The sequence below is a fragment of the Schistocerca nitens genome, chromosome 7 (genome assembly GCF_023898315.1).
Source record: "Schistocerca nitens isolate TAMUIC-IGC-003100 chromosome 7, iqSchNite1.1, whole genome shotgun sequence".
In the NCBI taxonomy this organism is placed as follows: Eukaryota; Metazoa; Arthropoda; class Insecta; order Orthoptera; family Acrididae; genus Schistocerca; species Schistocerca nitens.
Window position 1 is genome coordinate 322887281 of NC_064620.1, and position 12068 is coordinate 322899348.

At 45.2% G+C, this 12068-nt stretch overlaps 1 protein-coding gene across 1 annotated transcript in view; it reads right to left on the reverse strand.

Annotated features, from left to right (window-relative positions):
* Window positions 1-12068, reverse strand: part of LOC126195600 (kinesin-like protein KIF26B) — a 279531-nt gene that overhangs the window by 2576 nt on the left and 264887 nt on the right. Inside the window, exon 17 of the mRNA XM_049934226.1 lies at window positions 4015-4194. Within this exon, the coding sequence (XP_049790183.1) occupies window positions 4015-4194 (180 nt within the window). The remainder of the gene's footprint in view (window positions 1-4014; window positions 4195-12068) is intronic.

Sequence of the window (12068 nt, forward strand, 5' to 3'; positions counted from 1 at the left end):
CTGCACTGCAATAAGTTGTAGAACCCTCACTGAAAAAGCACAATTTGTGGGTAAAGGGTTAAGTGGTGCTATGAGGAGTGGGGTGTTAATGGACTCAGTGAATTTCTGTGTGTGAATCGGATGGGAAAGGAAGGGGAAACCGTATTGTGAGAAATGGGGTGGAGAGGTGGATTAGACCTGATAGGAAGTATACATTTCAGGGCAGATTTTGTTATCTGGAAGGTGGCTGTGAAGTTGCATTGTGAGAAGATATGGATGAGTTAATTCATGTTGAAAGTGTAATTCATGTTGAAAGTGCAAAAAGTTATTGAAAACTACCAAAATAATAGCGACTTGTGGACTGTGGTGTTGAAAACAATTTCGCAGCAATTGTGGACCTAAGTAGCAGCGAAGTTTGCAGTGTGAAAAGTTCAAAAGATAGAATCATGTTCTGTTGTGAAACATGTCAGCTCACACTACAACAAAAGAAGTACTGCCTACAACAGATCTAGAAGCTACCCAGTGCTCAAATGGACAAGGTGAAACCAAAATTGCAGAGGCATGTGATGATTCCTAACCACATTATAAATATGCAAATAGAGATAAACCAATCATTTCACAGAAGCAATCCTGCAATCTGGCCATACAAGTGCAAACATTAAGTCCTATTCTTGAGGGAAAAAATATGGAACAGTGTGTAAATTTTAGTGGAACGGTGGGGAACAATATTAAAGCTAGTGAACAAATTCACAAAAGACAATGCTGAAATAAAAGAAAAACTCGATAAAATACAATACGCTAAAAATTCTAGGTTAGGAAAAGACCAATCAAAATCTGCTTATAACCCTGAAATATGCAGCAAAAATAAATGGAACAAGCAGTTAATGTCCTCGGAAAAGGAACTAATTGCAGACACACGCAGTGAACCCATAACAAATGATGCGATTTGTAGTTTAGAAAAGCACAAATCGCAATTATCCTCTACTGCAATACAGAGCGGAAAAACACACAACAAGCAAACGCTGCCTGCGGAAAATGAGGTTACCGTACTGGGGTAACACTGAGTGAGCCTAGAAACTCACGGAGCATCAGTGAAATAATGAAACATAAAACAAATAATAAAAACATTGTGGGAAACACAGAGAAATCTCCAGTAAATGAACATTCTTGTGATATGCAGACTGATTGGCAACAAGTCCATCACAAAAAAAGAAAGTACACTTTTATGACCCAAACAATCCACCCATGGCTACAAATCAAATAAATACATCTACAGAGTACAGATGCAGTCCCCACATTCAGCCATATAGTAGCTTTTGTTGGATGGTTAGAGGATGGGCTTTCCATCTTAATTTTTGACTGAGGATTAGTCTGAGATACTGTAATGTGGCAGATAATTGGATAGGATGGTCACAACTGGTTCAGTAGAAGTTGTGGGATGGAAGTTGTGGTGGATGTGACCAATGCCCCCTCCTCTTCCCCCCCCCCCTCCTCCCTGCAAGATAAATCTCTCCAAAGCCCATGCATTAACTATAGGGTTTATCCTGGGGGATGGGGTGGAGGGGGTTGGGAGAGGGGAGGGCATTGGTTACAAAGGAGCATAAACTGGCTAAGATGGCGGGATCATTATAACTTCTAGTTTGTAGTGTAGAGGCTTAGGAAAGCTGTGCCTTTGGCTTCTGAAGGAGATGAATAGCAGGAGATGGTTTGGGTGTGTTGGAGGTGTATTGGGTGTACACAAGAGAGGAGAGGACAGGGTGATAGAAGATATGGTGACTGATATTTTTAAAAGTGATGAGGAGGTGATAAGGTTGTAGAATGAGCTTATATTAGAAAGGAAGGGCAATTCGATTTTGGGAATATATTATGGTTAATGGTAACGACAGGTTGCTAATGTAATTACTTAGGTACTTCATAGATGAAAGTGTAGTGAGGTTTAGCAATATTTAATTTAAGCGGTGATAATGAATACTGTCTGCAATATATTAACTAACAATTTTTTTTCAGCTACTGAAGTAATGCAATATTGTCAGATTAAAGTCAAGTAGCTTGATTTATCGTGAATCTCTCACCCAGCACAAAGTCACAAGTGACTGGAAAAAAGGGCAGGTGACTCCTGTACATAATAAGGGTAAAAGAATGGATCCTAAGAATTCAAGACCTTAACATTGGTTTACAGCAGATTTCTTGTGCATATTCTATGTTTGAATAATATAAATTTCCTTGAGATAGGAAAGCTCCTATCTGCAAATTAGCATGGATTTAGAGAGCATCATGATTGTAAAACACAGTTTGCTCTTTTCTCTCATGTAATCCTGTGAACCACAGGTGAAAGAAATGGGTTACAAATTAGCGGTTTGGTACTTATTCTCATATTAATATTATCAGTTTTTAATCAGCTTGAAAACAAGATTATAATATTCAAATGAAACGACGAAAAAAATTAATTGGGAATTGAATGCCTAGTAAATACAGCGAGTATGAGAATGGATTCAGTACCAAGACCGATTGTGGAGGTACCAACATTAGTAGCTAGATCGAGGGCAAGCAAAAGCTTGAGAACTGGACCTAATCGTTACTGCAAGTGTTTCACAGTTATTTTGTTGTTATTAAGCTCCACAGCACATTATTAAAATGGTTTCCTTCCTTTATAAATATTTACTACACAGTACTGAAACCAACTAGGATACACCAGTTCTCGTGAGATCACCGAAGTTAAGCGCTGTCGGGCGTGGCCGGCACTTGGATGGGTGACCATCCAGCCGCCATGCGCTGTTGCCATTTTTCGGGGTGCACTCAGCCTCGTGATGCCAACTGAGGAGCTACTCGACCGAATAGTAGCGGCTCCGGTGAAAGAAAACCATCGTGACGACCGGGAGAGCGGTGTGCTGACCACACGCCGCTTCTATCCGCATCCTCAGCTGAGAATGACACGGCGGTCGGATGGTCCCGGTGGGCCACTAGTGGCCTGAAGACGGAGTGCTTTTTACTGAAACCAACTACGATTGCAAGAATATATTATAGCTAGGAACATGGTATCGAACAAAAAGTATCAACATTTTACGCATGAGTAGTATCGTAAGAAAAGTATGGGACTCAGAAAGGTATCGAAAGAGAAGTATCGACAGCTCGAACTGTCGATACTTACGATTTATACCCTGTATCGACCTTCTAGACATCTGTCTACAATAGACAGTCGATTTTCACAGCTTCTAAATGGAATAACACAAGTGTATTTTCTTAAATGTTTTTTCATGTTTGAAGTATTTCTCCAAGAACTCAAATTTTTCAGACAGATTTTGCACTTCGCTTGATTATTGTCAAGTTTCTCAAAAGCTTGCCCCAAGTTTCACTTTGTCTAGTCGCTATTCTGTTTATTGATTTGGTAATTCTGAACTTAAACTGTTTTAAACAATAATACAGACAAACAAACAAGAAAGTGGGATCGTGAAAACAAGGAGACCCGAAGTGAACAAATTACGAACGAAGTATTTTCAGTGTGAAGTGTCACTAATGTTTTCGTTCACTCTCTGTCACTCGCTCAATCGTAGACTTCTCGGTACTCGCACGCTCAGTTGTTGAAAGTGATGGATCTGCGTGATAGCAGCCAAAATTTTGGGTAAACAATAATGTAATAAATCATTATTAGTATCATTTGAGACGATACCTGCTGTAAAGTACTGATATGATTAAAAGCATCAGTTGCAAAGTATCTATTGTAGTAAAAAAGAGATCGGTATCCAAATAAAAGTGTTCCGTAACAGAAATATCGATACTTCTGTCTGTGTGCCTAACAAGACACGTCGTGGAGATTGTGTCCACAAACGTCACTAGATCGCGGTGTGATCGAAAGCTCGAGTAGAGCCCGAGGTTTCCCGAACTGTGGCGTGAACTGTGTCTTACTGAAAGACAGTAGAACAAATTGTGAACGATGAAGTAGAAATGCGTGGCGCACCGCGTTGCCAGCCGGTGTGTGTGTGTGTGTGTGTGTGTGTGTGTGTGTGTGTGTGTGTGTGTGTGTGTGTGTGTACGTACGCTCGTAGCGCCAGCGGTGCGGCGGCAGCAGCAGCCTCTCCTTGGCGGCGGCCAGCTCGCGGCATAGCCTGGCCTGCTCGCACCGCAGCTGGCGCACGCGCGCGGCCCGCACCTCCGTCCAGCGGCGCTCCAGCCGCGCCACGTCCTCGCGGCAGTACTGCAGCACCTCCGCGGACGACCCTGCGCACGCACCGCCCACCTCGCTCACCCGCTCGCCCCACAACTCCATTCCATTCTACTCTAGTTCTAGGCTACTCTACCGGCCGCTTTCTGGTGCATGCTGTTGCTAACTACGGGAGCTTACTACAGGGCCGGTCGTCAGGGTCATGCTAAAGTGTGAACACATATACATAAAGCATGCCTTGTCCGCCGTGAAGCTGGTATCGCACGACACCAGCGCCCAAAGCGTAGAAGTATAGAACTGTCAACTTTTTCTTTAGCCCTGTTACACGATACACCCAAGGCGCTTTTACACTGAGTTATAAATACACTACTTGCCATTAAAATTGCTACATGAAGAAGAAATGCATATGGTAAACGGGTATTCACTGGACAAATATATTATACTAGAACTGACATGTGATTACATATTCACGCAATTTGGGTGCACAGATCCTGAGAAATCAGCACCCAGAGCAACCACCTCTGGCCGTAGTAACAGCCTTGATACGCCTGGGCAATGAATCAAACAGAGCTTGGATGGCGTGTACAGGTACAGCTGCCCATGCAGCTTCAACACGATACCACAGTTCATAGAGAGTAGTGACTGACGTATTGTGACGAGCCAATTGCTCGGCCACCATTGACCAGGCGTTTTCAATTAGTGAGAGATCTGGAGAATGTGCTGGCCAGGGCAGCAGTCGAACATTTTCTGTATCCAGAAAGGCCGGTACAGGACCTTCAACATGCGGTCGTGCATCGTCCTGCTGAAATGTAGGGTTTAGCAGGCATCGATTGAAGGGTAGAGCCACGGGTCGTAACACATCTGAAATGTAACGTCCACTGTTCAAAGTGCCGTCAATGCGAACAAGAGGTGACCGAGACGTGTAACCAGTGGCACCCCATACCATCACGCCGAGTGATACGCCAGTATGGCGATGACGAATACACGCTTCCGATGTGCGTTCACCTCGATGTCGCCAAACACGGATGCGACCATCATGATGCTGTAAACAGAACCTGGATTCATCCGGAAAAGTGACGTTTTGCCATTCGTGCACCCAGGTTAAAAAATGGTTCAAATGGGTCTGAGCACTATGGGACTTAACATCTGAGGTCATCAGTTCCCTAAAACTTAGAACTACTTAAACCTAACTAACCTAAGGACATCACACACATCCATTCCCAAGGCAGGATTCGAACCTGCGACCGTAGCGGTCGCGCGGTTCCAGACTGAAGCGGCTAGGACTGCTCGGCTACAACGGCCGGCCGTACACCCAGGTTCGTCGTTGAGTACAACATCGCAGGCGCTCCTGTCTTTAATACAGCGTCGAGGGTAACCGCAGCCATGGTCTCCGAGCTGATAGTCCATGCTGCTGCAAACGTCGTCGAAATGTTCGTTCAGATGGTTGTTGTCTTGCAAACGTCCCCATTTGTTGACTCAGGGATCGAGACGTGTCTGCACGATTCGTTACAGCCATGCGGATAAGATGCCTGTCATTTCGACTGCTAACGATACGAGGCCGTTAGGATCCAGCATGGCGTTCCGTATTGCCCTCCTGAACCCACCGATTCCATATTCTGCTAACAGTCATTGGATCTCGACCAACGCGAGCAGCAATGTCGCGATATGATAAACCGCAATCGCGATAGGCTACAATCCGACCTTTATCAAAGTCGGAAACGTGGTGGTACGCATTTCTCCTCCTTACATGAGGCATCACAAGAACGTTTCACCAGGCAACGCCGGTCAACTGCTGTTTGTGTATGAGAAATAGTTTGGAAACTTTCCTCATGTCAGCACGTTGTAGGTGTCGCCACCGGCGCCAACCTTGTGTGAATGCTCTGAAAAGCTAATCATTTGCATATCACAGCATCTTCTTCCTGTCGGTTATATTTCGCGTCTGTAGCACGTCATCTTCGTGGTGTTGCAATTTTAATGGCCAGTAGTGTATGTTATCGTTCCAAACATTGTTCGTAGCTAGTAATGGACTACCGATGTCCGCAACGTGCCAGCAACACAAAACCAGTGTACCAAGGCTGTATTGGAACAGATCAAAGGGACATCGTTCTTGGCCTGCTACCGCTAAATGCCTCTATGCAGCGCTAGTATTTGTTTTTGCTCTATCTGTAGTGTTGCGTGTTGTCTTTCCGCGCGTTCGTTTACAAAACGGTCTGGACCTGAAGCAAATTTCACGAACTTGTCACACTTAATCACGCAGAGGAGTGCCTCTTGAACGTTCGAAGTCATAGTTACAAAAATGTTAAACGGAAGCATGACTCCCAACATAAAATTTGTGCCTTTTTTGGCAACAGCACGTGGCCTACGATAAATACAGGCCTCAGCGCACGTCTATATGACATCAGCTATTTAATGTTATTGCCGGCCGACACAAATACATGAAACTTGAGGTCCGTATTACACTGTCGTCGAATTTCTTTCAAAAAATGGTTCAAATGGCTCTGAGCACTATGGGACTTAACATCTGAGGTCATCAGTCCCCTAGAACTTAGAACTACTTAAACCTAACTAACCTAAGGACATCACACACATCCATGCCCGAGGCAGGATTCGAACCTGCGGTCGCGCGGCCCCAGACTGAAGCGCCTAGAACCGCTCGCCCACTCCGGCCAACCCGATTTTCTTTGACCAAACTATTTCTCTGGAACTATTAATCAATTGTAAAATTTCTCGTTTTTGTTGTTGTTCGGGAATGGAAACAGAATAGTTAATCGCCTGTATAATAGCATATGTCGACGGCGAGGGCATTGCTTGAAAATAAAAATGATTGTGGATGGACCCGTGGACATCGAGAAGAAAAGCTCGAAGTGTTCATCACAATTTTCTTCGTGAGCTGTAGTGTGAGGACATAAAGAACAACGAAAATTATTTATGAATCAACGAACAAACATCTCAGTTTTCCATCATAAAAGCGGCTCCGCATATCTGCACACATCGTATAAATTCAAGAAATGCCATCTCTTAACTTCATTGGTCGTTATCGGTTTTTTTGGGAAGTCTGTAACAGTATCAGTCACGATTTAAATAATGAAACACTGCACTAGTTACATATTTTTTCAAGCTTAATATGATGCGTTCCGAAAATTAATTTTCATTATCAAGATGGGCGATGGCAACTCGCGTAGGTCGAGGCACGGGCGTGGATTGCTTTGTTGCCGGTTCCTTGCGACAGTTGCGGTACGCGCATACACGTGCTTAGCGCGTGAAGAAAACGTGTATTCTGCAAATTGTGTCTCTCACTTGCTTTGTCGCTTACCACCACCGTCAGCAATGACAATTCGCGCGGAATAAAAATTCACTAAATAACTCACGACGACCACGTTTAATGCTCGCATTGGCTACGTCGTTCACAAGCAAAGCGCTTAGAATACTACTGAACTCTCATTGGCTGCCGGAGAATGCGTGACGTAGGTCAGCAGAACAAACTTAAACTCGATCGCCGTGTCTCGTGAGTCCAACTACAGGTCTGTCTATACTTGAGTTATACACGTTAGGTGTGTCGCGTAGAACACAGGAGTAAATATTGCTTTATGCATTTTTCCGCGTTTGGTATTACCTCTTTGGAGCCGCCTTCGAGCATAACGTAAATGACACCGTCTCGAGAATAGCTGCGTATGATTATTAGAGCTGCCACACACTAGAGATGGATCACATCGACCAGTCGCCAGGTCGGACAGTCTGTCTCCGGAGCATGCGTGTGTTGGCAAATCGCAGATCACAGCGATCGGTCGCTGACTGCACGGAATTCCCAAGCAATCTGACAAACGTTACCAAGCAGTCTCATGAACTGCATGTGCGACTCCTTTGTTTAGATGTTAACCGTGCTTGTCTAGTTCTTTTTTATTTCATTATACCTAAATTGCTACTCCTGTTTTTCTTGTTTTTTTTTTTTGTGCGGACAAATGGAGATCAACTGCCCCTGCTGCTCAACACAGGAATTCATTTAGCATAGCAGACCTTCACGACAATGGCATTCGACGTACTGGCTGATTTACGAACAACTTAAATTGGAAGGAACACACAGAAAATGTTGTGGGGAAGGCTAACCAAAGACTGCGTTTTATTGGAAGGACAATTAGAAAATGTAACAGGCCTACTAAGGAGACTGCCTACACTACGCTTTCCGTCCTCTTTTAGAATACTGCTGCGCAGTGTGGGATTCTTACCCGATAGGACTGACGGAGTACATCGAAAAAGTTCAAAGAAAGGCAGCACGTTTTGTATTATCGTGAAATATGGGAGAGAGTGTCACAGAAATGATACAGGATGTGGGATGAACATCATTAAAAGAAAGGCGTTTTTCGTTGCGACGGAATCTTTCGACGAAATTCCAATCACCAACTTAGGCGTTTTTCGTTGCGACGGAATCTTCTCACGAAATTCCAGTCATCAACTTTCTCCTCCGAATGTGAAAATATTTTGTTGACACCGACTTACATAGGCAGGAATGATCACCAAGATAAAATAAGGGAAATCAGAGCTCGTACGGAAAGATATAGGTGTTCATTCTCTCCGCGTGCTATACGAGATTGGAATAATAGAGAATTGTGAAGGTGGTTCGATGAACCCTCTGCCAGGCACTTAAATGTGATTTGCAGAGTATCCATGTAGATGTAGATTGCTTGGTACATCGCTCGTGTTTGGCGGGTCGAAGGCAGCGACCTATTGCAGACAATAAAAATAACGGTGTTGAGAGTTACATCGGTTTCAATATACATACTGAAGTTTCACAACATGTCGAAGACAAAATATCGAACTACAATGTTGGCAAAGAACAGGCAGTCAATGTCTTGTCACTACCGCCAATAATTTTTGCGTCATTCACACAAATCACCTTCTGAGCATGTCTCGTAACATCAGTGCAGTGGTCAAATGAGTAGAAATAGCATTTGGAAATAAATATCATCTATCGTGTTTTGCCCACATGCTCAATTTGCTTGCGAAAAACTATTGAAAGATTGACAAACTACATGAGATGATTACTGCTGTGAAATACACTCCTGGAAATTGAAATAAGAACACCGTGAATTCATTGTCCCAGGAAGGGGAAACTTTATTGACACATTCCTGGGGTCAGATACATCACATGATCACACTGACAGAACCACAGGCACATAGACACAGGCAACAGAGCATGCACAATGTCGGCACTAGTACAGTGTATATCCACCTTTCGCAGCAATGCAGGCTGCTATTCTCCCATGGAGACGATCGTAGAGATGCTGGATGTAGTCCTGTGGAACGGCTTGCCATGCCATTTCCACCTGGCGCCTCACTTGGACCAGCGTTCGTGCTGGACGTGCAGACCGCATGAGACGACGCTTCATCCAGTCCCAAACATGCTCAATGAGGGACAGATCCGGAGATCTTGCTGGCCAGAGTAGTTGACTTACACCTTCTAGAGCACGTTGGGGGGCACGGGATACATGCGGACGTGCATTGTCCTGTTGGAACAGCAAGTTCCCTTGCCGGTCTAGGAATGGTAGAACGATGGGTTCGATGACGGTTTGGATGTACCGTGCACTATTCAGTGTCCCCTCGACGATCACCAGTGGTGTACGGCCAGTGTAGGAGATCGCTCCCCACACCATGATGCCGGGTGTTGGCCCTGTGTGCCTCGGTCGTATGCAGTCCTGATTGTGGCGCTCACCTGCACGGCGCCAAACACGCATACGACCATCATTGGCACCAAGGCAGAAGCGACTCTCATCGCTGAAGACGACACGTCTCCATTCGTCCCTCCATTCACGCCTGTCGCGACACCACTGGAGGCGGGCTGCACGATGTTGGGGCGTGAGCGGAAGACGGCCTAACGGTGTGCGGGACCGTAGCCCAGCTTCATGGAGACGGTTGCGAATGGTCCTCGCCGATACCCCAGGAGCAACAGTGTCCCTAATTTGCTGGGAAGTGGCGGTGCGGTCCCCTACGGCACTGCGTAGGATCCTACGGTCTTGGCGTGCATCCGTGCGTCGCTGCGGTCCGGTCCCAGGTCGACGGGCACGTGCACCTTCCGCCGACCACTGGCGACAACATCGATGTACTGTGGAGACCTCACGCCCCACGTGTTGAGCAATTCGGCGGTACGTCCACCCGGCCTCCCGCATGCCCACTATACGCCCTCGCTCGAAGTCCGTCAGCTGCACATACGGTTCACGTCCACGCTGTCGCGGCATGCTACCAGTGTTAAAGACTGCGATGGAGCTCCGTATGCCACGGCAAACTGGCTGACACTGACGGCGGCGGTGCACAAATGCTGCGCAGCTAGCGCCATTCGACGGCCAACACCGCGGTTCCTGGTGTGTCCGCTGTGCCGTGCGTGTGATCATTGCTTGTACAGCCCTCTCGCAGTGTCCGGAGCAAGTATGGTGGGTCTGACACACCGGTGTCAATGTGTTCTTTTTTCCATTTCCAGGAGTGTAGATTGTAATATGATTCAAACAAAATGTAAAGGCACTGATGGGCTGAGAAAAGAATCAGGCCTCAGATAAATCAGCAAGGATTCACTAGATGAAATTTAGCGTTTTATATGACAAAGATTTTTGCAGCTGCGTCTAGTGATTAATAATATCGTCAAGTGCCACGCTGCGCACCACCCGTGTCACCAACTGCGGATATTATAGATCTGGAAAATGGTTGTGCCAGTCTGCTGCATATGGAAATCGCTAGTCCTGAAATATGCGTAGAAAAGTACTCTGCAGTCAGAAAAGAAATCCCAATAGCTAATATCCTGAATACCAAAATATCTAGCACGCAACCAACACAGACTATTGGAGAGAATCTAAAGTATAACATCGTAGCAGAAATCAGAAATCGCTTAGTATCACTTGAACGTGTGAGCATATCAACGTTGTTCGATCCTGGATTCGAGAACGTGTACCTAACGAGATGCTTTTGCATGTTCGAAGGCTATCAGTTACATTAAGGAATTGCTTGCAGCTGTTGAATCGACTGTCACTGAGAATGGACAATACGTTGATTCGTCATAGGAAAACAGAAAAACCAAATTTGATTTATGGGTTAAGCTATCAAAGTAGCATAAGAAAAGAATAATTTGCAAACTGGAGCAGAAACAGACCTAATATCACTATTCAGTTAGTATGTGAAGGATCGCCTTCCAGATCTTAAACAAGATCCACTGGAGGTGTGGAATCATGTCATCGGTCATACTTATCTACCCCTCCTCCGTATCGATAATGACGGATTGTTTCACGAAAACATCTTGAAGGCAATAAGCATAACCTGTTTCTCCTGTTTTTTTAACTCTTTGTCAGGTCTTCACACATTTTCACAGGAAACATGACCGACAAGGACACATGACGAGCACTGTCGGGACAGAGAGAGTCACTGTCCAGTGAGATGTGAAACAACAAGAACTACAGGAGTTAAACGTTTAACACGGTGACTGGCCAAAGCAGCCCAGACTTGCAATACGTTAACATCCCCCATTTTGCCATTCACACTAGAATAACAGGTTCAAAAAATGGTTCAAATGGCTCTGAGCACTATGGGACTTAACACCTGTGGTCATCAGTCCCCTAGAACTTAGAACTACTTAAACCTAACTAACCTAAGGACATCACACACATCCATGCCCGGGGCAGGATTCGAACCTGCGACCGTAGCGGTCACGCGGTTCCAGACCGAAGTGCCTAGAACCGCACTGCTACATCGGCCGGCTAGAATAACAGGGAAATAACTGATAGACAAATAAAGATTATTTCCTGTGGTGTTAACAGACTGTTGTAAACGCCTTGTGATCGATAATCAGTCGCTGAGCGTGCCGTGTGGGCATTTTTTGTTTCCATTAAGTTTCATCTGGCAGGCCGCATTTGATGTGTAAAATCGTTTCCTAGCTTATGGGAATCGAGGTTTG